The sequence below is a fragment of the Coturnix japonica genome, unplaced genomic scaffold (assembly GCF_054131305.1).
Source record: "Coturnix japonica strain WE unplaced genomic scaffold, WE-NBRP24 Scf044, whole genome shotgun sequence".
NCBI classification, from domain to species: domain Eukaryota; kingdom Metazoa; phylum Chordata; class Aves; order Galliformes; family Phasianidae; genus Coturnix; species Coturnix japonica.
In genome coordinates this window covers 1844487-1870011 of record NW_028188947.1, presented here as the reverse complement: position 1 = coordinate 1870011, position 25525 = coordinate 1844487, and the positions used below count along the sequence as shown (strand labels likewise).

The 25525-nt window shown below is 40.2% G+C and overlaps 2 protein-coding genes across 2 annotated transcripts; one reads left to right on the top strand and one right to left on the bottom strand.

Moving 5' to 3' along the window:
• The first annotated feature begins 421 nt into the window (after window positions 1-421).
• On the top strand, window positions 422-4318 carry LOC146752573 (endogenous retrovirus group FC1 Env polyprotein-like). Its single transcript, XM_085531715.1, has 2 exons — window positions 422-709; window positions 2069-4318. Exon 2 carries the CDS (start codon window positions 2086-2088, stop codon window positions 3778-3780), a length of 1695 nt encoding a protein of 564 aa, XP_085387841.1. The 5' UTR covers window positions 422-709; window positions 2069-2085; the 3' UTR covers window positions 3781-4318.
• LOC146752572 (nuclear pore complex protein Nup153-like) lies at window positions 3945-11784 on the bottom strand. Its single transcript, XM_085531772.1, has 6 exons — window positions 11727-11784; window positions 9270-9734; window positions 7375-7743; window positions 5797-6060; window positions 5085-5244; window positions 3945-4541 (listed from the first exon to the last, which is right to left on the bottom strand). The coding sequence occupies exons 1-6, from the start codon at window positions 11782-11784 to the stop codon at window positions 4457-4459; spliced, it is 1401 nt and encodes a 466-aa protein (XP_085387898.1). The 3' UTR covers window positions 3945-4456.
• Between the last annotated feature and the right edge of the window lie 13741 nt (window positions 11785-25525).

Genomic DNA, 25525 nt, shown 5'->3' with positions numbered 1-25525 from the left:
AGCTTTCCAGGCTATTAAACAGGCGCTGGTATCCGCACCGGCTTTGGGACTGCCCGACTATGGTAAGCCGTTTACCTTATATGTTACCGAATCAAGAGGAATTGCAAAAGGAGTTTTAGTTCAAAAATTTGGACCTTACGAGCGGCCTGTCGCCTATTACTCACAGTCATTAGATCCTGTTGTGAGGGGAACTCCCTATTGCATTCGAGCTGTGGCTGCAGCGGCAGAACTCACCGAGAAAGTCCGGACCATTGTCTTGGGACATCCCCTGGTTGTAAAGGTTCCGCATGAAGTAGAAATCTTGCTTAAAAGGTATGCAGAAAAATCCCTTTCTCCACAGCGCGCTCACCGCTACGAAGTCATTTTGCTGCTAGCTGATAATATCACCTTAGAGCGATCAAAACCTTTGAATCCAGCCACCTTACTCCCTGATTCAACTGGAGAACAAAATAAACACGATTGTGTGCAGGTGATTCACTCAGTCTCACGACCGAGGGAAGACTTAAAGGATGAGCCATTAACAGAGCCTGAGTTAAACTTGTTTACTGACGGTTCTAGTTATTACATTGCAGGAAAGCGATACACCGGATTTGCTGTGACAACTGAGACAACTGTTCTACTAGCAGAATCTCTCCCAAGCGGGTTGGGAGCACAAGGAGCAGAACTTATTGCGCTCTGTAGAGCGGCACGATTAGCACGCGGCAAGAAGGTAAATATATACACGGACTCAAAGTATGCTTTTGGAATTTGCCATGCTATCGGCATGCTCTGGAGAGAGCGAGGCTTTCTGACCTCTGCAGGGAGAACAATAGCTCACGGTGAGCTAATAAATGACCTATTACTGGCTATACAAGAACCACGAGAGATTGCTGTAGTTTACATACCTGCACACAGCTCTAAAAAACATGCGTTAGCAAAAGGAAACCAACTTGCAGATGCGGCAGCTAGAGCAGCTGCTGTGCACCCTAATTATAGTGTTCCTATTATGACTGTACAAACTATACCACTGCTATCGGACCCTAAGACACTTTATACAGAAATGAATAAAGAGGAACTGGAGGTGTGGATGCGTATGGGAGCTGTTCAAAAGGATGGGATTTGGATGATTGGTGATAAACCTATGTTACCACATAAATATTTGCTAACTTTAGTAAGGTGGTATCATGATAGAAGCCATGGCGGTCCAGGAAATATTGCAAATCAGATTGATCGTTTGTGGATAGCACCGGGAGTATATGCAGCAGCTAGACGAATTGCTGCAGGATGTGAAATATGTCAAAAGTACGGGATAACCAGACCCAAGATGGAAGAAGGGAAGAGACCTCCAGCTGAATATCCTTTTCAGAAACTTCAAATTGACTTTGCTGAAATGCCACCAGTATTGGGATTTAAATATATGTTAGTTATTGTGGATCATTTGTCTGGCTGGGTGGAAGCATTTCCTACACGAAAGAATGATACAAAAACTGTGATTAAAATTCTGTTACGAGACTTAATTCCAAGGTACGGAGTCCCAGAAGAAATAGACTCAGACAGGGGAACACATTTTGTTTCCTCAATGATGGCCGAATTGTCAAAGACACTGGGAATTACTATGGCGGCACATACACCGTATCATCCACAGTCATCCGGAAAGGTAGAGAGAATGAATAGGACTATTAAAGATAGATTAGGCAAAGTAATGTCACAAACAGGACTCAAATGGCCAGATGCATTACCTTTAGTCTTATGGGATTTGAGAACATCCCCTAGGGAGCCTTTAAAAATTAGTCCAGCTGAGGTTTTATTTGGGAGAGTAGTGGCAGTACCAGGAACATATGTCTCAGCAAAAACTGCACTTTTGGAAGGGGAAGAGAATATTACTCAATATTTGTTGTATTTACAAGATTCTTTTAAGAGAATTCAGCAATATGCTTATTGTTATCAAGGATTACCAAGAGATGTTAAAGTACATGATATTATTCCAGGAGATATGGTAATGGTGAAAGTGTTTAAACGGAAACATAAAATGGAGCCCAAATGGGAAGGGCCCTATTGTGTGTTGTTAACTTCTCTTTATGCTATCAAGGTCAAGGGTAAAGAGGCATGGATCCATCATACTCATGTGAAAAAGGTCTCTGCATCCTTTTCTTCCTCGTCTGCATAGCTTCAGGACATCGGTACCAGTATGAATTCTCCTATCGGGACATTTTGACTGGACATCAGGTAACTTTGAAAACGAAAGAGGTTTCTACGACTCAGCGTGAATTCATCATAGAAGGAGAAAGAAATACTGACTTATTACAACTCAACAATGTCCGAACCCCTTTTGGCACATTTCGATGGTATATCCCCGGTAGTACTCGAGCTAATTTTAGTTTTTGCATTAGAGCACGATTTTCTTATCCTTCATACCCCAGAGTACCTCCTCCTCGGCTCCGAGCGGTATGGGTTAACCATAATATTAATTTTAGAGAACCAAGCAGTGGTACTGGAATCTGGTGTGTGGGTATGCTCCCCGGCTTCAACAATTCGTGCTGTCATAAATTCTCCATTGCGTACCCTCGGGACGGGTTTAAATTAGTTCATACACATTGGCAAGAGGTAAAATGGGGACCTATGTCCTGGCATGACACAAGTAGCCATACTCAGCAGATGAGACACCGAAGGTCTTTACAGCCACATGTCTCTTATGAATTAGGCCACTATCGTTATTGGACAGATAATTCTCATGTATCAATAATGCAATCGTTTGCCCAGAATCTAAATGTCAGTGATTGTTGGATTTGTTCAGCCTTACCTAGATCAGTAGCACATGGAGTAAATTTGATTGGTATCCCTATTCATGTTAATACTACTATTGGTCATATTTGGAATACAACAATATTAAGAAGTAATTTTACCACTCATGCTTTATCATTGGCTCATACACGATTGGAGAACAATACTTATATTCATTGTGTTGAAAATCGTGATTCTACTGGAACCTATTTGGGAAATTGGACTTTACGATGTGATAATCTCACTGCTATTAAAAACAGAAATCAATTGATTTTGAGTCTCCCAGGAGCCTATTGGCTGTGTGGAGAACATGCGTACAAAATTTTACCCAAAAAGTGGCGAGGAAGATGCACTTTAGGCCTAGTTGTACCCGATATGGAGATCATTCCCAGAGAAATAAATGGAACGTTATGGCATAGGTCTTTCTATGGACGTACTAAAAGAACTATTTTAAATCCTTTAATTGAACGACCAACAGGATTCCATGCATTTGTGCGTTGGTTTATACCTGGTTTAGGTGTTAGTGAATTGGAAAAAGCAATACTGAATGTGTCAGGGGAGGTGGAGAAGTTAGCTAATGCAACGGCTTATGGCTTATTAACTATACAAGGCGAGCTTACAAACTTATCTAAAGTAGTTTTGCAAAATAGAATGGCACTAGATATGCTTTTAGCTTCGCAAGGGGGAGTGTGTACTGTATTGAATGCTAGTTGCTGTATGTATGTTGATCAAACTGGAGAATTATTAACTGATGTTGGGAAAATATGGGAAGTAAGTAAGACAATGCAAGAAATACAGAAGGATGATACTCGATGGGGTTTTTCTGAAACATGGCATTGGCTGACATCCTGGTTGCCAAATCTTTCTGCTATTGCTAAGAAAATTATCTTGATTATAATTGTTGTGATTGTTCTGATTGTTATTGTTTATGTACTAATACAATGCTGTATGCGAATGGGGTCTGCTTTAACTGTAAAGGCACCACCGCCACCTAAGATAGTTTTTGGTGGATATCAGTAGAATACTTGGGAAAGTAGCTATTAGAAAAGGGGGGACTGTTAGGAAAAATGGTAAATTTCTCAACCAATATGCTACTCAAGTATCCCCTGTATAGCCCTGAACCATGACCCATGTAGGGGTGTTAGAGTATTGTGAAGTTATGAAACAGCAGAGGTAGACAATAATAGTGCTGACATTGCTATTTAGTAGTTAATCAGTTAAAATGTATAGTTTAACCATAAGACAGATGGAATGGACTGGTCTAGCCCGGATGGCTCGGATGAAAGAAGATAATGAATTTCTGGACAAGTTCAAAAGAAGAGTAACACGTGAAGCATGAAGCCTGGGCCTAGGATGAAACACGAGAAAGAAGGACTGAAGATGTATTGATTAATCACGAGAAATGAATAACATAAATGATGTAATGTTTACCTAATCATATAAATATAGGACGTTTGTAAAGCTTAAGGGTCATTCACTAGGAGTGACCCAAGCTCTGTATGCATGTTTCACCTGAGCACTGAGCTTGTTAATAAAATCAACCCTGGAGTACCCACGAGTTCGAGTCTCGACCTGGTTCCTTTCTGCAACACTTTAGGCAGATCTGACTTCAGCTAACCCAGCACGAGGTACGATCCCAACAACTGAACAATGCAGGGCAGCAGCTGCTTTGAAAGTTGCTTTACCAATCTGCCGATTACTTTTTACGTCTAATTGCAGTCTTTATCTTCTGACCGGGAACTGAAGATCCGGAGGCAGAGAAAATATTTTTTCCATTAGTCCTATGAATAGAAACCGGTAGCACAGAGTTAGGACAACGCAGAGTTAGCGCAACGACACATCATCAGTAGGGTAAAACTAACCTGTCTCACGACGGTCTAAACCCAGCTGACGTTCCCTACTGTTAGCTGACAGTTCAGTAGCAGCACTGAGCAGATATTCCAGAACAACTGTTTTATCATCTGGCTGCTCACTATTCAGCAGCTGGCAACAGACAACGTATGATGAATGGGAAGAGAGTTCCAGAAACCAAAAGCAATGAAATCTCTCTCATTCAGCAGGTAAGCAGCAGCGTAACAGCTCAATTCAGATCTTATTTTTCAAGAACACTTCTCATGGCTGCATGATATTTCTGAGAGCTGTGCTGCTATAAAGCCATCGTTGCCTACTTAGCCAGTCACACTAACAGAGCGAGGAGAGATGCTGTCCTTAGACATAAATTCCGAAGTACATCTGAGCACCTCGCAATTTAACATCAGTAGAGGCTGCCTGCGCTCCACAGATAGTACCAAAAGCTCAAGTGAAAATCTGATTTGGTCTCTTACCCCACTGTAAACGTTGCAGGTTGGCTGAATGAAAATCCTGAAGAGCCGGAAGGTAGTACCGATGCTGCCGGTGCAGGAGGATTTGCACCAAAAGTAAATACTTCTGGGTTACTCGTGAAGTTGAAATTAGAAGTACTACTCCCAAACTGGAATACGGGACCTGAGAAAGACGGGGTAGAAGGAGAAGGGAATAAGAAAGTTGAAATTTGAGTTTGTTCTTTCCAGGAAAGTCCTCCCCTCCTTCCTCCCACCACCTCTAACATACATTGCTTAGACCTTGCTCAAGGCGGCACAGCTTGGGGTGGGAGGGAGGTTTACCAGAAATGCTAAGTTACAACAGGAACAACACCTAGACAACGTCATTTGTTTCAGTAGAGCATCATAAAGAGATTTTTAGACTGCTGGCAAATTGCTAAGGAACTGTCTGCTGCTACCTGTACTGCCATTAGTCTATGGCTGCATGCACCACAATATACAACAATGTACAACCTATTGGTGAAGGTAGTGTACCTCTCCGGCAGTAAGGAATCAGATGCAAAATACTTAACCCTGTGTCTACTCCCTCTATGGAGGGCAATTCTTACAGTAGAGTATGTACAAAAGGCAGAAGTAATTTCATTCACTAAACTTCAGCTGCACTTCATGGAAACCAACTCACTGACTAACCAAGCTCTCTTTGAGACCTGAAACGAAAAGGATGGTCAACACTCACCAGCATTGGAGGCGCCAGAGCCAAAACCTGGCTGTTGGCTCAATTGCTGTCCAAACACAGTACTGCTTGTCACAGAGCCGAAGGCAGGAGGCGCAGGCTGAGAGCCAGATGAAAACAGTGATGTCGACAAAGATCCAAAGCTGGGAGCATTTGGCTGGCCAGGGCCCTGGCTCTGGCCAAATGCTGGTAGCTGACTGGCACCAAATGCTGGTCCAGCAGCAGGCGCTGAAGACCCAGACCCAAAGACAAATGTAGAGGATGACCCTAAAGGAAAAGAAGAGAAATTTCAGTATGTGCTGAGTTGTTTTGTTTGTTACAGAGCTTTATGTTTGAAGCCAAGTAGGTAAAACAACAAACAGCACCTCATTCATGATAGGAATCCTACCTTTTCTTGTAAGTTACATGAAAAACAGCATACTTAAAGGAGTCAGACAACGCACACCTCAAACACGGGTTGTCTAGACTCAAATTACTGTTAGCCATTCATGCTCTAGAAGCAGGCTCCCACAAAGAGCACAAGCTGATTTGTATTACTAAGACTTATTTATACCACGGGTAAAGAACACTCACTCACTTATTTGTATTATTTTAAGCGTTCAAAACACAGCTCCTGATCTATTAGAATGAGGAGAACGCCAATCTTTCCTCTCATAAGCAACTGCTCCCCTTCCTCATCCAAATGTTTACAATTATCAATTTCTGGAGACCACATCAGGCTTGCAGGGACCTAACTGAGCTACCAGAATAATTCTGTCTCTCCATATAATAGCAAACAAGCTCATTCAATTAGCTGCTTTGGTTCTGCATGGCAAGCAGAAATAATGAGAAAAAAATACAGGACTGAGCTGTGACTTCAAACATACACACTTCTGCTGAGCAAAAAGAGACCTTCTAAATAGCGCTATTAATCTAAATGCAATTTAAGCAGACGTCACGCAACATAAAAATACCAACTGCTGCAATGTAACTTGGAATGGCTGATTGTTTTTCCAGGAAGGAAAACAGAAGTTAAGACGGACTAAAAGGCATTCCAGTACTTTTATGAAGATTTGAAGATTATGAAGACCAAGAAAATGAAGGACTGGCTATCGTGCTCATTAGAAGTCACGCTTTACAAAGCAGCAGCTGCATATATCAATACTGTGTTTGTAATATACACTTGTGAAGGGTGGATAGTACAAATCTTGATGTTATTTACAACGCTCGAAGAGTTTTAGGTATGGGAGAGAAAAATTCAAGTTAAAACTAACTTTTAACCTTCAGCACTGGATTGATACTGAGAAGAGGGAAATTCATTCTCACAATGACAAGTTCCTATGCAAATGAAAGCCAGTAAAGGATTATCCAATGCACAAAATATCACCACAGCCAGTTGATCCCTAAACTGTATTTCCCAGACTGCCTCAAAACTTGACCTGAGCCCCAAGCATTAGCACTGTTTATATATTGTTGGATGTAAATATTCACTACTTTTCTCAATTTCCATGCATTTTCCCTACCTGTTCTCCAGGAAACACTCTTTCCCTGCTCCACTTTTGTGATCTAAGAGCAAAAACAAAAGCACCTGCTTAAATGTACCTGTTGAACTCGATGTGGCCGTGGCTCCAAAGGTAAAGCCAGAACTTGCTGCATTGCTACTGTTGGCTCCTGAACCAAAGACAAATGGATTAACTGCTGCACCAGTGGTGGAAGATGTGGTGGTGGGTTTGTTTTCTTGAGAGAAGCCAAATGACTGAGATGCTGTAGATTCTGCAGAATTGCCAAAAGCGGTGCTGCTCACAGTGTTGCTGGCTTGCCCAAACACAAAGGGAGTGGGAACTGGTGCAGGGTTGGAGGAAGAAGTGACGCTGCCAAACAGGCTGCTGCTGTTGGCTGAAGTGGCAGGTACGGCTGCGCTGGAGGAACTAGAGCTCAAGAAGCTGAAGGATGGCTTTGCTGCTCCTTGATCTGAGAGGGAGAACAGAACATAAAACACTGCAAGACGGCAAACCAAGCGCAACAGAGAGACCCTGTTCCAGCCACTGTACAAGGAGAAATGCTGGACGATGTCTCAACTATTATCCAGCTACTGTGGATTACATAAAATCCAGGTTTAATACACTGAACGCTGCCATGTGCAATTAAAGGAATGGGAGAATTGTGAAGAATGATGACACCACCACAGTTCTAGGCTTTAGTAGTTACGGACACCAAGCACTGGCTATAACAACTGGAACCAGAATGAACCAGTACATCTCAGCTTTTCAAACAAAACTATTCTTCAGATGCTCTGAGAAGAACAACATGCATTACCTGCAACACTTCTGTAGTTTGCTAAATAACACAGCAAAAAAAAAAAACCCCACAGTGGTACAGCTGCTTTTGTAGCCTCTCCTGAAATTACAGCCCTGTGCCTACAGCCCTAAAGCTGGCTAAGCCCATCATCCTGCAGCCTCACTCTTTTGGCTTAAGCTCACTGTAATTCAGTACTTTCAAGACCTGCTTTTGGGAGCCACGGAGAACAGCCCCCTGTTACAGAACTGTCACAAAGTACTGAGTGCAATTTTACATTTAAAGTTATCTTTTAAAGTATGCAGTTCTTCAGCTTTCCCTAAGCTTCTGCTCTCTCATTATTACACCTGACCCTGTTCTTGATTTCCCACTGCTGTTTTTCCAGAAGTTACGGACCCTTTTCATCTATGCCACTTTTAAGGGACTCTCTACTGTGCTGAAGAAGGCTCGTTAAAATCTCATTTTTACACAAGGTGTTTCATCAAATTTCCATGGTTAAATCAAACTCCAGAACTTCAACTCAATCATAAGAACCATAACCCCATGCGTTGCTTTTATTCTCTCTGTTCCTTCCCTTATAACTTCCAAAGTTAGTAGAAGTGAGTAATGAACGCTGTTCTGCAAACCATGGCTGATAAGTCATGAAATCAGAATCAGAATTCTTCCACATGGCAATTGTTACTAAAATCTTTCAGCCCGCTCTTTCAGAAGGTTAAAGATGCACAAAACTGTGTAGTACCTATTAAGCAATTTCCACACCTTCATGGCAGTAAATTGCAGCAGCACAGCTGCAAGAACACATGAATGAGACACCTCCTCACATCCCCTTTCACTATGAAAACCATCGCATGAGGCCTCTGTCACCACGCTAAAGACTGTACCACCAACTATGCTGCTAGCACAGAAACCATACAAACCATCCATGCTCATGTGGGATGCAATACAGGTTCCTTAATGTGTGACAATATGTATATATTTTTTGTCTAAACCTAGTCTTAAAACTCACTGAAATCAAAACAGGAATTCTACTAATTGTCTATACGTCAACAACTGGAACACAAATCACACTGCACAGAGTAATTAAGCTTTTTCTAAAGCTCCAGTACATGAACCCAGCAACTCCTACAGATTCTGTAACTTATGACTTCAGAGGTACCATCTGAGGGACTTAGACAACTGAAGACAAAAGATATTCTGCTTACCTGAAGTATTGGCTTGGGCCCCAAATGAAAAAGTTGGCTTTGCCTGCTCAGTTTCTTTCTCCGATGGTTTAACAAAGCTGAAGTTGAACATAGGTTTTGCTGTGCTTTCTTCTTTGGTACATTCAGGCTGCCCAACGGAAAAGACAGGTTGTGCCTTTGACTCTTCATTCTCAACTTTCTTCCCAAACAGTAACGGAGGAGCAGAACTGACAGAATCCTGTTTCTCTTCTGTCCTTCCCAAAACAAACTGCGAGGCAGGAGCCGACTCCACGTTACCAAAAGAGAAGCCTCTCTTTGATGCAGGAGTTTCGTCCTTTTTCTCATCTGATTTCTTAAATGCAAAAGAAGCTGATGCAACTTCATTTTCTGCCACAGTTCCAAAACCAAACCAGACATTTGCAAGTCTAAGACTGACAATCAAAAAACTGCATTTTTCTCTCCAAACTGCAATACAACTCTGACTTACTCAACTCAGTATGAACTAACACCAGTTAATTTCATGAGCACCACAGAAGTTAACTTGCAAAAGAGCAGATACAGACTCATACAGGAAAGCATTTATAGCATACAACATAGATTCACCTTGTTCATCACTGATGTTGAAACAGTGCTTGGTGACGATGAGACAGTACTGCTAGTCAGAAAACTAAAGTTGAATGGTGCCAGAGATGCAGTACTGATGGGTAGGGATATTTTTGGGAGTACCGGTTCCTCCACTTCCTAGAGTTGTAAAGTAAAATTTTTCTCTTTTACAAAACATGCTACTTTCTCATCCTGCTCCGCTCTGATTCGCTACAACAGCGAATTTGGAACAAATATAACATTTAAAGTATTGTGTACTGAACCCACACAACAAAACACAAAATACCTACAAAGAAAACTACAGATGAAAGAACATTTACTCTGGTAAATCCAGCCTATACCACATGTAAGGATGCAAATCATATATCAGTACATCTTAAAAACAACAGCGTTTGTTCTTGCCTTTTAAGCTATTTGATAACCAAGACTGAATGAGTTAGGGTTTAAATGAGAACTGCCAATCTAATCACAGGCTGCACAGAAGCACCAAGATCTAAATAGAAATGAATGACTAAGCAGAGGGATAAATTGGTACTACAGACATTCAAGCGTATCCTACGACTTACAAGTGTTTCACTATTATGGTCTGAAAAGTTAATGGAACTTAGCTATTTTTATCTGCATCACTATTTTATTTGAATTACATAAACATACTCCATTGTTTATGATTTCTTTATATTGCATCAGCTAAAAGACCAACATAAAGACTGACACTAAAGATACAGTCATAGGCAGCTCAGATAACATCCAATCAGAAAAATAATCTTGAATATTTGTGGCTACAGTTTGATAAAATAGATCTTTTCCCCTTAAAACAGGAAAAAAAACCTTTCACTACAAGTTCAGTAAGTATCAGCAATCCTAAGTCATCATTAGCAGACATGCAGAACACCATTTTCTAATTCTCTTTTGGACTCCTGGCCCGTACAAGACTTAAACAGCAAAGAATAAATTCAATAAACTTTGTTTACATACTTGACACTTGTTTCAAGTATCGCTGCATTATAGAAACCATACAAACCTCCACCAAAACATTCCTACTCTTTGGATACCTTGAAAATTGTAATACCAGGCAGAGGAGAGACATGGTTAAGCAGATAAATCAGCATATTCTTTCATATAATTTAAACTATAGAAATGAAATTGCAGTGAAATTCATGGCTTCCATAGCAGTTGTTACAAGATTTCCTCTTCTTGTATGGTATTCATGGGAAAAAGAAAGAAAGAAAAAAAAAATAAATAGTGTGTTATTAAAAGCAATGGGAGATTTAGTTGAGCAGTGAAAATATTTAGTTCAGCATCTTGTTATGCTACACACTATTTTTGAGTTCCCTCTAATCATTTCCTATGGTGGAACATGATGAAGAACTGGGCCCCCTACTTAACATATTTCCCATTGCTACCAAGGTAAAAGGTCACCAATACACAGGAATGTTCACCTAACAACATGAGTCATGCAAATATCATCCTTTACCTGAAGGCAAATTCCTGCCCCTTAATATTTAAATCCCATCTAGCTTTCACTGATTTCTAAACATCACATCCTTCAAATATTCAGAACACACTGAGGGACAAAAAGTCCCTCTCTTTTTTCCTTCCCCTGTCTAATAGGATTTTTCACTTATTTTACCAAAGCAAAATGTTGGCAGAGAAAAAAAAGTCAATTAAAACAAGTTCCCTCCTTTGGCAAAGATGTTCACACTAAAGACAGAGCTGAAGACAGCCACTACTATATCTGACTTTAGAGACCTCAACTCTACTGAGACATCTTGTCTTGTACATGGTGCATTTAATGCATAATAGCAGTATATAATGCACTCAAGCTCACTAACCAAGGGACCATGTAAAATCCACTCTCCTCCACCCTTAGCTAACAACTATTCAGTAAGGATAGAGTAATTCTTAAATCTGCATTCTCCTCCAACTTTGTCATGGCCGTAGTTGATGCCACTGTCTCCTTGGAATTCACAGCTCAAAAATTTCTCTTTAAGACTGGTGCCCTTTCTCTCTCTTCTGAAGAAATGAAACAAGTAGGTTTGATTATTTGTTTTTAAATCGCTGCCAAGTGGTACAACTTTTCAGATGACCTTCTTGGAACAGGACCAATATGGGAAGTTGGTTCAGAGCCTTGTCAGGGTAGTCTGCTCTTAGACAGGTGAGGGAGAGCAACGAATGAGTTGAATTCCAAAGAAATATTCCATTTACCTATATTTGTCCCCAGAAGCTCTGTTCTTGTTCTGACACTGTTAGAAACAAACAATAATACAGCCACAGAAGCCTGCTGGCATAAACACATCAGATGGAGAGCAGAATCAAGCCCACTGAATCTTTTATTGCAGTCACTGAGATGATACAGCTACATGGCAGTGCTATAGCTATCAGCTGCAACAAAGCTACCTGGAACACAGTCATTTTTCATAAAACATTCTCTATCCAAACAGTGGAAGAAAATAGGAACAAAGAACCATTTCTTCCAGATCAGCAGAACTTCGCTTCTACCAGGTCTGAACCACAGTGCAAGTCTGCTTTCACAGACACAAAGGTTAGTCCACAAAATACTAGTCCAGTTTCTAAGGCAGAGACAAAGCTTGCAGTGGTGATAGAGTGTTTAACTTGGGTTTCCAGTATGGTAGCACCACAAAGGTCCAAAGGCTTTTGGCCCTGAAGACCTTTTACTCCATTTTGAGTATAACATACAGAAATCCTTCCTTTAGACTTAACACCAAAACTTTGGAGAGCTCCAAATAGTTCGGGGAATAACAAAACCCAGCAAAGAAAAGTCAGGCCAATTACAAGCATGCCTTGCTCACTGTAGATTCAACCAAGTGCTTGGATCAGATCAAGAAAAAGCAGAACGATACACTTTTCCCCGATACTTCTGTCTGCTCATTCCCTCTCTGCCCTGGAGCAGTCAATTACGCATTAAGAGAGCACAGCAAAGACACCACTCTCAGCTGTAACTGCTTTTGCAAGGCCACATCTTCTGTCTCAGAAATCCCAGGCCACAGTCTGCTAATTGCTAACAGGCTGAAGAGAGCTTTGCAACCCCTTAATGATAATAACCCTGACAAGCCAAAGAACAAGGCCGACAGTGAAAGGAAAGAGACCTAAGTGTCACTCGTTTCCTTGCAGAGGCATTGCCAAGGAGAAAGTGTTTAAGAATTTGCAAATGCAACTGAGCAGGACAGCTTGCAGAGGTGTTGGAGAGTGTTCACAGTCAGCCTAAGGCATGGTGGCAGCACCCAGGCAGGCATGGAGGACATGGGGACAGCACCACTGTGCTACGTGGGGCTCTTACACCTCATCCTGAGATTGCTCTAAGGGTCAGCACCACTCATTCCTGCCTTATCCCTGTTTCTGACCACATTTTGCTTTGGTTGTGATGGCTTTGGGATCCTTTGACTGACTTCCAATTGTTTTTCGGCCACTCCATATCTGACTTTTTGACTCCTCAGATGTTTGATTTTGGCTTGTATGTTCTGCAATGCCCTATTCCTACATCCACCCTCACTGTGCTTTCCTGTGTTTCTTTGAGTCCTAATCAGGAGGCTGTCTGAACTGATAAATGCCCCCCAAGGCATGGTCCCAGCTGCAGGAATACAGTTCTGCAACCTTTTACTTTTATGTTTCAGCTGCATCCTATTCTGTCTCAACTCAATTTATAAGCCAGTGTTCATGGAACACCTGTGGAATTTCTGAAGTGCATTTACATGTGATTGTTGGCTTGTACTTCAGGCAACAGAAGCAAATAAAAACTGAAATTCATTGCAATGACCTAGAGGTACAGGAAAGCAGACCTTGAGTCTTAATCACTTGAACACGCCATGAATGACTTAACAAATTAATATTAAAAACTGTAGGAAATACAAATCCTTCTCAAAATAATGTTCTAAACAGCAGAGAGTGGTAAAGAAGAGTATTTATGCTTCTGTTCTACACAATTAATATTATTTACTACTTCAAAAGAAAAATACTGACAAAGCTGGCTACAACATAAACATAATCTAAATTTGTTGTCAGCTAATAGAGGCCATGTGCGCCATCACCTGGATGTGAGAAAATGATCAATTTTCCTGTTACTTCTGACTACAATGTCTCAGCAAGATACAGAAAATAAGAAGTTTTCCTGCCTTGTCCTTCTCCTTCAGAGCATTTTCATTTAGTTCATATTCACATTGTTTAAAAACAGAGCAAACTCACGCTGGTCATGCTGGAACCACTTAACCACTCTAGTGTTTTACTGGAGCCTATTCTCCCTCTGCATTGGAGACTTCTGAGCTATAGGGAAGCTGGAAGAAGATTCAAAACACTGAACAAAAACAGATGGTTGAGAATGGTGTGCTAGAATAACTCCCAAACACAAACACATAGGAGAAAAGTCATGTTAGGTTTAAAAAGAGAGAATACTAACCAGGTCCCAGAAAAGTCTGAAAAGCTGTATTATGTTTTTAAGTATAAGAAACAATAATTCACCAAACTTTCCAGACATAATTTGATGATGCTTCTGTCTCAGGTGCAGAGAGAAGAAGAATTTGTTTAAAGTGTGCCAAATAATTCACCATGATATTAAGTTATGCCATCTGGAAATGGGATATAGAACTCAGATTTCTCTCAAGATCAGATTTAGAGAAAGCATCTCATACTTTGATAGGCCATTTAAAAGCAAACATCTTACAGCCGACCCCAGATGCTTTCTCTATTTGTATCAAGTGCTTATTAAAGCTCCTCATCATAAGTAGGTTTTTGTTTTCCAGTCTTTTTATTTCCAAGGGCAAACACAGATGGTGCACAGCAGCATAATGCAGGAAGGACTCAGGCTGAGAATGAGCAGCAGTGTGGCAGAGGGCTGTCCCACGTGGGGTGAAGCTCAGGCCTTGCAAGCAGGAAGATTTCTGGTCATGCAGCATTTGCTAATAAGCAAATGTCCTGTAAGCACAGTCTCGTGGCTTCAAGGTACTGCAGTTTTTCCTCAGAGTCCAATAAAGACCCATCAGGGATAAGCAGCATCAAAGAAAATTCTAGTTAAATAATAGTGAAAAATGTGGATCAGAACTGAAACTGGGGCCCATAAAGGGTATGGAATACTCATCCTTGGAGATTTTTAAAACTTGATTAGACAAGAATTCCAGTAACCTGGTTTAGCTTTGAAGCGTACCCTCCTTTGAGCAAGGCATTGGACCAGAGGACCCAAAGGTCCCTTCCAACCTGAATTATTCAATACAGCTAAACGGCACTAGCTGTACTGATGCAGAGCATTGGGAAAAGACAGGCAGGTAAGATTTGCAAAATCTGTCAGCCTCAAGATATCAAACTTACACTTGCAGGGCAAAGCAACAATGGAAGTAAGTTTCATCATCCTTCCCCACCAACAGCAGTATCACAGGTATCCCACTGATCCTTCTCCCCAGCCTCTGACTCATTCATAGCATGCTCTTTATGGCAGGGCTGAAGTAAGAAAATCCATTTCCCTATACCCTTTCTCTGCTCTTTCCTCCAGTACCTCCCCAGCAAAATTTTCACATTCCCACTGCGTTCACCTGAGCTCCGAATGCCTAACAAGAAATGCAAAAGCATCTAGCAATCATAATAGGTGTTAAAATCCTGCACGTTGTTTTTACCTGGTGTAACAAGCAACCATGAGGCATTATGCAACTGACCCAATTTGAGGCATTTAACATACCAAGGCTTAGCAAAGAGTGCCTGCTACAATCTACAGATTCTGTTCCCAATGAAAATCAGTAACCCTGTTACTGGAGGCAGAGCCAGACCCGACACGTCAGTGCCGCCTATCCATATTTCTAAATAAGTTGTGCAGGAAACATATTAGTTTCTAATCTTGCTGCTTCAGTGCCTAAATGAGCCTCATCACCATAGCAACAGATGGCTTCACAATCTTTAATGCCTTTATTTTCACAAGTCCTCTGAGAAATAGAGGAGGACAGCTGTCCCCATTTCACAACTGTGTAACTGCCAGGCAAAGAGGCAAAGTAATTTGCCCCAAATCCTGCAGGAAATGTATGGAGAGCAGGATGTCAGGGCATCAGGTTTCCCAGCCTTCCTACACATGCTCCAACCTACCCCATCCTTACTGCTAAAAGTACTTCCTACATCTATGGATACAGGAGCATGGCCTTTAAAAAAATGGCTTTTCTATTTGAAAGCTTGGGTCTCCTAAAAGGCTGGCCTGTCTCTGCAGGGAGATGACCTACAGAGGAGGTCCAAAGGGCAGTGGAAAATGGACTTGGCCAATTCATTAAGCCGGAAAGCAGTGATGCCATGAGTAAATCTCACAAGTTTCATAGCGTTTTAAGAGGCTGCTAAGGGTTCTAATTCTGTAATTCCTTTCTGTTGTATTTGGCAAGCATCTGGCTTTTACTCTGTCCACAGTGTGCACTCCAGGGAACAACACATTAAGGAAGCCAGCAAAACCAATACTTGTCCAGTTGTTCTGGATGTGTCAGATCACAGCAGATTTTCCCAGGCAGGCGCAAACTCTGCAGAAAGCCATATCTCCCCTTCCAATGTCATCTGAACTTGTATTTTGTTTTAATTCAGTCTATTCTCCTTCCCAGGCATAAAACTTAAATTTCCAAATTTGGGATATTCTGATCATGTCCTTCTATGTTGAGCTGTTTCAGCACAATTCATTGCCCAATCAAGATAGGTTTCTAAACCCATTTTATGTTGTTCTGTTTCCTCTCAAAGTTCAGACATTCTCTTGATTCTCTTATTTATAATGGCTTATAGGTAAAACAAATTTAACTCATGCAATTTGTACCTCTATTTTATGAGGGGAAAAAAAAAAAAAGAAGAAGAAGAAGAAGAAGAAGAAAAAGAAGAAGAAGAAGAAGAAGAAGAAGGAGAAGAAGAAGAAGAAGAAGAAGAAGAAAAGAAGTAAGACAAGGTTCATTTATCAATATAATCTTTTTCGTTTACAATTAGCATCGGAGTTGTATACAAAACATCTCAGCCCTAAAATGCCTCTACTTATCACAGCAGTCTACACTGTTTATATTTATGAGGCAATTTGCATAAATGCCTTCAGATTGATGCGGCATTTATATTTATTTCATTTTTCTATTTCTGGTATTTTGTGTTCCTCTTCCCTTTATATTGCCTTTTTGAGAAACCTGCTTCATTCATCTCTCAGGAAGAACTGCTTTAAGAGAGGCAGATGGGAGCACCTATAAAGTGAAATATCGAAACTGTCTCAACATGACATAAGCGTCCTCCTGGTACTGCTGAATATTACAGCTTTTAAAAGTCATGTTTTACTTTGGAAATAGAAGCAATTACTTTTAATTGTAGTTCTCAGCATGAAAAACTTGGAAAAGGGATGTTTTTCTCCTCTTCAAGTCAGATCCTTATATTAAAAACAGAAACACTTCAGCACACACTGAGAAACAGGCCATAGTTACCCTAGGAATATACAGCAGCAGCACCGTTAAGCATGACTGCATTAAAAAGATATGTTAAGTGTGAAGTTGCCTTAGGTTTATCTTGGCTGTCTTAACTCTGATGAGATTAGAGTTGCAGAAGCAAATGCAAACTGCCTGTCCCTGTTTTACTACAATAAACTTGGAGCTTCTTTAAACTACCAAAACATGTCAGTGCTTCACTGTATTGCCCTGTTCTGAATGTTATAACTTGGTTCTTCAGTTATGGAGAAGGAGTTGAAAACCACGACAGATGCTTTAAACTAAAGATGGATTGCAGAGCTACACCACTCAAGACAACTGATGCTAGGAACAGAGTTCAGCTCAGGCTACGCAATTGACCTCTTCAGTTCAAATATGCTGTGATGAAGTCTATCAAGCAGTCTGCTACCAAAGAAAAAAAGTCAAGGCAGCACAGAGGACAACACGAGGATGCTGTGGCAAAAATAGACATAGAAACCAAAGGATTCATGTCTATGGTGTGGAACAGTTAAACAAATGGACTTCTTGATGGATGTCCCAGCAATGGGGATTAGTGTTGCTTTTGTAACACTAAACTGAAGGTTTAGTTCAAAGGTTGAACGTCCACATGCTCATATACAGAAAGTGTAAAAATGACCTGTCTCCCTTCATAGGGGTGGAAATTAAACAGCATTAACTAGTAACTACTTACTGTGGCATCACACACCATCGAAGAGAGAAAATAGAAGTACTTTAAAACATATGAGGCGCATAACAATTTGATGAACAGGCAAATTCAGCAGTCTTTGCCTGAAGTTGAACAAAACAGGTTTCACGTGTCAGTTTGCATTTATGGTTACTAACAACAGCTATTGGCAAGGATTAGGTCACCAAAAGTAATTTAGATGATAGAGCACGGCTGGAGTGGCATACTCCCAATCCATTTTCATTCCGTGTATTAAAACAAACTTCCCTTAGATTTCTACTTGCATTTCTCTGAAACAGTCTCACTAGAAGATAGCACAATTGAATTAACAACTGCTTATATCAAATGCATTTTTCTTGCATGTTCTACCTGCCCAGAGGTATGTCTGAAAGTGGACCAGAGTTTAATGGAGATGAATTTAAAGAGCACCTGGAGACAAGCAACCACTAGTCACCATTATCCTTCATTTAAATAGGTATTGGAAAACAGTATCAAAATAAATTGCTTATTTGAAAGACCTTGGAATCAGTTTCCTATCCATATTCCGTACTATTTAATTAAGGAACAATACCATTTAAGTGTGGGTTGTCACCCTCCGACACTGTATTCAACAGAAAATTGAAAACCAGAATGCCTGCCTACGCTGTTGAAACCCAGTGTCAAACACATTAGAGATTTGCTGATTTATAAAGCAACAGACAGAGAAAAACAAAAAATAATACAATTAGAAGCCTTAGAAACTATCCTATTTCATGAAAATAGTTCTGTGTATCTCAATAAAGAGAAACAATGGTTGTAAAAAGAGATAGTGTCTCAAGAGGTTGCCCTCATTTATATGAGATTGTCATCACAGACGCATTTTATGAAGGAGTAGACAACTTATTCTCACAAACACACAAAGAAAGGATATACGTGGCACTCAGTCTGCCCTCTTGCCTGAATGGGACTGGGAGAAAACAGCTGGTGCAGACTGAGACTATGAACATGGAACAGCCAAAACAGATGCATCTGTCAATTCCTGACAGTCTAAATGCTATTGAGAATATCTCACACGTTGGAAGGAGCAGTGCAGAGCATCTCAAACATAAGTCAAGCACTTTGAGCAGAGCTGCCTACTAAGTTGAGCATAGTGGCTTTGGTTAGAAGGTGACAATGAGCAGCACACTGAAGGTCACCTCTCGATACATTTTCTCAAAAGAGACACATCTCAAAAGATTTACATGTATGGTTGGTGTTAGGAACAACGGAAATTTAGAGCTGGTACAGTAGAAAAGCCTGTTCAGGTAAAGGTTCAGATGCTGTACTCCCTAGTATTAATTCAGAATCTCTGTTTTATTCTGTGGCCTAAATTCACACTCATACTGATGAAAGCAGTAGAAAACTTCTTGATTTACTTATTTTTCAATCTTGCTCCTCACAACAAAAAGCAAACTTAGCAGCTTCTGACCAAAGCAAATTGGAGGTTCTGCAGTTAATATTGCCTTCACATTAGTGCACATACATAAAATGCCCCTTGCTCTTCCCACTGCTCATGCAGTCACATTTTGCAGTCTATTCAGCAGGTGATGCAGTAACAACTGAACACTGATAAAACCTTGACACTAGCTTACCAAGAAGGCTTGGGCGCAAAGCTAAGCAGCAGCACGTATCCTTACTTTCAGCAGATGGACAGAACTACTTCCAGAGAGCTCCCTGGGGAGCCCTTGGCCAAGAAAAGCTGCAGATTTCTAAATGGGCTTTACCAGTTACTCTGCTCTTGCTGTCACAAAGGTCCTTCTCTCAGTTGCTTTCCTCTTTAAGCCAGCAGTAAGGCACCTCAGCAAACGTCCAACCACGTGAGATGGCAAAAATTCTGCAAACATCTATGAAGATTACAGGCATGTCATGGGGAGGTGCTACAGAGGAGAAATTTCTTCACTAGTTTAGTTGGTTTGGATGAAGTAGGTAATGAAGTAGATAATACTCATAACAAGCTTTCCTGGTATTCTGCAGGCATAGACATAACTGACTTCAGAGATGAGCTGAAAATAGTGACATAACTGAGCATACTTCCAGTATAAGTGATACAAATATTTCAGCTTTATTACATCTGCTGCTTAGCAATCGGGGAGGTAAAAATCCATGCTTCTTTGGCTTCAGAGTGACTTCACATGCTGAACTGCCTTCAGTTCTAGTTAGTAGATAGCAAATTTTGCTTTATGTTAATAAAATGGACAGAGTTTTAAGACAAGTAAGACACATGAAGTAAAGGAACTCATCTATAAGGGAGAATTAAGAGCCTCCATAACCTGTCCAAACCACTGGATGACACACTTTTGCTTCATCTGCACTTCCATGCCAGAAACCACTTTGTTAGTCTGCCCTTCTGCTTCTATCTGTCACACAGCAACAAAATGCAATGGAATATTGGTGGGAATTTTCATTCTCTACTGCCGTACCACCACCATCTGCCTCTAATGTTGTAGGCCAACAAAGTAGGAAGCATTATTTTTGAAGCAGACCTCATATTTCACCAATGTGGATGAATTATCATTAGTTTTGTTCAAAATTAATTTTAGGTGGAATATATGCAGCAAAATAAGAAACCTTTTCCTCTGATGAGAACCTTCCTGTGAACTCCAGAAGCATGAAGCTCAGACTGAGCTTCCCTGTGTCGATGGATCAGCACGAGTTCCATACAGAGCAATTTCATACACTGCTGCATCAGATCTCTTAGAAACAGTACACTTGATATCTTAAGTATTTCTTGATAGTGATTCGTATTAGGCAGTAGAACATCCTCCTGAGAAAAGATAAGGCAGCCTTATTGTTGAGAGCATATCAAACCAGGAGAGCACAATACTAGAAACCATAGTCCAGAGAATAAAACCTGTAACAGCCTTGTTGATGACTGAATAAGGCTATTCCATCTTTAATATCTCCAGCGATGCACAAGCCCTTAGGAAAGCAAAACGGATTCATATCTAACAAGTCACAATATTAAATTCATATTTTGGAGGAAAGAAAAAAAAAAAAAAAGGGAATTCTTCTTGCTATCCTAAAGATAAAATGAGGTCTATCTAACTACTAGCACTACTGTGGGACTTTAGGACTAAATTTTAAACAATCTGCCATTCTAATATAAAATATGAACAAAACTACTGAATGCTAATTTTTTCTGAACTAATACTTGACATATTTCTCCTTCCTTTATTCACATTTTTCTTCTCCTTCTTTTCCACTGTAAGTGGACTCACATAAATACTGTTCCATTACCTAAATTCCCAGTCCAAATTACAGCAGTTATTCCTCTAAGGAATTGCTGAGTTCTGAATAATAAGATCTTAGTGAGCTTTCAGCAAGAAACCAGAGAACAAGGTGCTCCTCTAAAGCAATATCAGAATTGATTTCTTTACATTTGTCAGAAACAACTGGAAAGAAAATGTATTAAGTACAGCACTGTCAGCCACAATCGACTGAAAGCCTGGGGGAAAGAAATTGCTAATCCAGGACCCTCAGAGTCTTCTTGACGCCTACTTTTCACAGAAGATCCAGCTGTTCTAGAATTCAAGCTGACCAAAGCTTTCAGAAAGAAGACTGCTAAAAACTGTGGCCAACCCAATATTCAGAAATATGGAACAAACAGATGCCAAGAACCCAATCTACCCTTTTCAGAAAACATGCCAAATATCGTTCTCTACTTTCCTGTATTCCCTCCTGTATAAACTTGCTTTTTTTATTTTTATTTTTTTTTAAGAAGGATAAAGAAATGGTTATATAAAAGCACACAGAAAATGGTTTAATTTAAAGAAAAGCTGTGCTCTAAAAGACCAGGAATACTTCACTTATGCTTGTAGAAAAGCATCATAAGCTACTCAAGTAACTCCCAGACCATTTAATTTCAGTAAAAATCACCTGAAGGAAAAACCTGTGAATGAATATCATGATTCCTAGCAGAAACAGCTGGCTTTACACCAGAGCTAAGCCCTCCATCTCCATCCACTACATAGAGTGAAGCAAGACCAAGGAATGCAGATCATGCCCAGAAAACAACCTCAAAATACAAGCGTGAAATAACCACAGCCTATGCCATTTCCTCCCCTTACTTCAATCTTTTACCAACTTCTGATAAATTAAATTAATTTTAAAAAGCAAGAGAAGTTAAAGCATCGGAATGAACATACTGAGTTGATCTCTCTCTTCCCAGATGTACTGGTTGCTACCAATTTCCCGTGAACTTATCTATGTTAGCCAAATAGGCACCTGAATAGCAACAGGTTCTCCTTATGCCACAGAAAATGAGAGTGCAGAGTGCATAAAACTGTTATTAAATGGAGCCAGAATCTGTCAAACAGTCCTTAGATAAGTGACTCAAGAGGAAAAATGATTTGGGACAAAGGCTATGCCTTTTTTGTTACTGTTGTTCCAAAACACTTTCCTTGTGGGTATTAACAGTTCAACGTGAGTTCCTCCTGTTTCAATCCTTAGCTGCTTTTTTCTTCCTTTTGAAGTTTTGCCCAATCACTTATAATAATAATGAATAATTTACTAAAAGAAAATCAAAGAAAACATAAGTCTGTCTTAATATTGGCATGTCAAATGATGTTTAACAGTTGCTTAGCACCACGGATTTCAGTAGAGCATTTCCTCATCCTCATTAGTGTAAGTCAGAGAAGCAGCAGCAACACAATGAAACATTTGCAGAATTTTCTAAGTGGCTTACTTCATCTAAGAGGAACAGCACTTCACTATAATAGGAATGATTATATGTGGATTTAGCTCAATTAAGCATCACCTTGGTAATGCTCTCTCTTTTGTTATCCAAACATCCTTGTGTATGTTTATCAGGACGACTGAAGTTTGCCCAGGAAGCCAAGTTAAATTTCTAGCTTTATAGTTAAAGGAGCCAAGTTTAAAGAAACATTTCAAACACGTACTGGCTGTATTCCCTGACAAATCCCTTCCACCTTTTTTCTGAACCTTACCCACGAAATTAAATATATTAGGTTGCATGATCAGAGAAAGAGTGGCTGGTCATGCATTCCCACTAAGCATACAAGGTACCTATAGAAACTAAGAAAGACTTCTCCCAGGCAGCTGCACAGATAAACTCATTTTTCAGAGTTGTTCTGGACTCTATGCTTCTGTAAAAGATAATACACATTTCCAGATAAAAATCTCATTTCCCATCTGTGCTGCATCCGATGCATCATGACAAACATCTTGAATAAAAAGAAATATAAGGGACTCCTAGAAATAAAGTATAAACTCAAAGGGCATTTGATGGAAACTTCAAGAACAACTTGTGAGTGGTTTTTTCATGTTTTGTATTTGCACCTATGTGGCATATTAACTTGGTACCAGCCTGCACATGCAGACCCCAGAAAATTATGCATGAATGCTCTGTGTCCTATCATTTATAGGGAGCAAGTTCCAAACACACTGCCTACTTTTTCCTTGTCAAATGGCATACACAAGAGGCAGTGTTTACCATATTTATAACACAATGTTCAGGTTTGTAAGGCTTAAATCCTACCTATGGCAGCAAAATTATTCTGTGCTCAAGTTACTCATGTCCCCTCGTTAACTCTTTACTACAATTGGTGCCTCATGGCAGACAAGCAAAAATCTAAATTCCTGCATTAAGGTGTCATAAATCACAGTGTGGCAGACTCAGATTACACCAGGATTCATGCAGGCTTTTAAAAAATTGCATAGTCAGAATAAGCAAGCTAACTGCTGGGAGGTTAAAAACCATGGCATGTCTTTGCGGCAGCTTTTCCTCTTCTGGTCTGTGTCCGGACAGTTTCTTAAAGCTGATCACACATTCATGTGTTCAAAACTAATAGTGACAAAAGCAAAAAGATAAACAAAGAGACATAGCAAGTTCTCTTAAAGCATTCTGAATTCATAAAAAATTAAGGTGATAAACAAGAAGTACAAAGATCATGCTCCTTTAAAATAAGAAGGCTCATCACGAAAGAAAACTCAAACGACAGTCACCTCACAACAGAAATATCCTGGTTTTCAATGTTTCTTTAACTATTCAAGCGCTCCAACAGCCAATAAGATAGCAGGACTAGGGGAAATGGTTTTAAGTTGAAGGAGGGAAGATTTAGGTTGGATGTTAGGGGTAAGTTCTTTACTAGAAGGGTGGTTAGGTCCTGGAACAGGCTGCCCAGTGAGGTTGTGGATGCCCCGTCCTTGGAGGTGTTCAAGACCAGGTTGGACGGGGCCCTGGGCAACCTGATCTAGTAAATGTGTATGTTTGGTGGCCCTGCTAGGCAGGGGGGTTGGAACTACATGATCCTTGAGGTCCCTTCCAACCCGGGTAATTCTGTGATTCTGTGAAGATCAAAACACAATGTATTTTTAGTAAGGTACCCAAATTTGACGTATTTCATAACAAAAACTCTCAGAGAGCATTCTTGTTCTTCTATGTCAGCTACTGCATTTGCATCAGTTTAAGGGCAAAGTTCTTCTAGTTCAGAAGAGAGCAAGCAGTGCGTCATAGAATGGCTCAGGTTGGAAAGGACCTTAAAGAAAATCCAGTTCTAATTCTCCTTAATATTCTTAATATTTTTTTCCCCACTGAAAAGGACCGTGCTTAGTAGAAAAAGGTTTAGATACCAGTCCCATGAGGTCCTTCGACAGTGCTAGTACTTATTTTTCTCCTTCACAAGGTCATTTAAATTTCAAACATTAATTGACGTGGTCCTTCATGTCAAAAGAAAACAAACTTGTTGTCACTCAGTCCATAGGTTTCAGATTACTTCTCAATGAAACATCTTCTTAGACATTTTATATACATTCACCCAAAATGGTACATGAAAAGAGGTAGATGTTCCTATCTTCAAGGAGCTTAATTCATCTTGCATTTTATACCCCTCTGGACAGGAATTAAATAAAAAATACCCAAAAAGAAGCATAGAACTTTCATATGACACGGGAGGAAGAAGGCCCAAAATGAAATTATACTCCAAATAGAACAGAAATACAAGCAAGCACTAGCGAGGGGACAGTTCATCTTTTTGCAGTAGAATTTTCACCTTCAGCCAGGAATTGCTGCCCCTGAGCCTTCAAAGCTAGCTGAAAGAGAGAAGCCTCAAAACCACTTGCTGGGAGACAGCATCAATTCAGCCACAACTCAAATAGGACAGTCCTTATGCAAGTCACAAGGCAAGTCTGATACTCAGTAGCACTTTGAAAGCAGTAACAAAACATCCATTCACTTATGTGGGTGCCATTTTCTACATAGTGCCAGTACAGCATTCAATTGGGCGATATTCTGTGACAGTAGATATGCTCTCCATACAAGTGAAGGTGTAAGAATCATAAAGTACCTTTGTCTGGAGATCAGCTAGAGCTGAACTGTTGTTGGTAATGCACTACATTTTCTCCACTGAGTGCTAATAACTTGATGTATGTGCATTTGACTTCTGTTTTGTATCTCTTCCAAAACAGAAAAACAAGACACTGGATGTAAGAAGTAACTTTTTTACTCTAAGATAAATCTACTCCAAGATGGCTTATGAAAATGGCTAAAGCACAGTGTTATGTACAGGAATAAAATTTATATACTTACTAATAAA

Bases quoted from the DNA above. Each gene is read 5' to 3' on its own strand.
- LOC146752573 (XM_085531715.1), top strand. From the start codon at position 2,086: ATGGATCCATCATACTCATGTGAAAAAGGTCTCTGCATCCTTTTCTTC.
- LOC146752572 (XM_085531772.1), bottom strand. From the start codon at position 11,784: ATGACAAAGTTGGAGGAGAATGCAGATTTAAGAATTACTCTATCCTTA. The intron at 7,744-9,269 runs GTAAGCAGAATA...TCTCCCTCTCAG, and splicing joins GGCCCAAGCCAATACTTCAG to ATCAAGGAGCAGCAAAGCCA. The intron at 4,542-5,084 runs GTAAGAGACCAA...TTCTATTCATAG, and splicing joins CCTGCAACGTTTACAGTGGG to GACTAATGGAAAAAATATTT.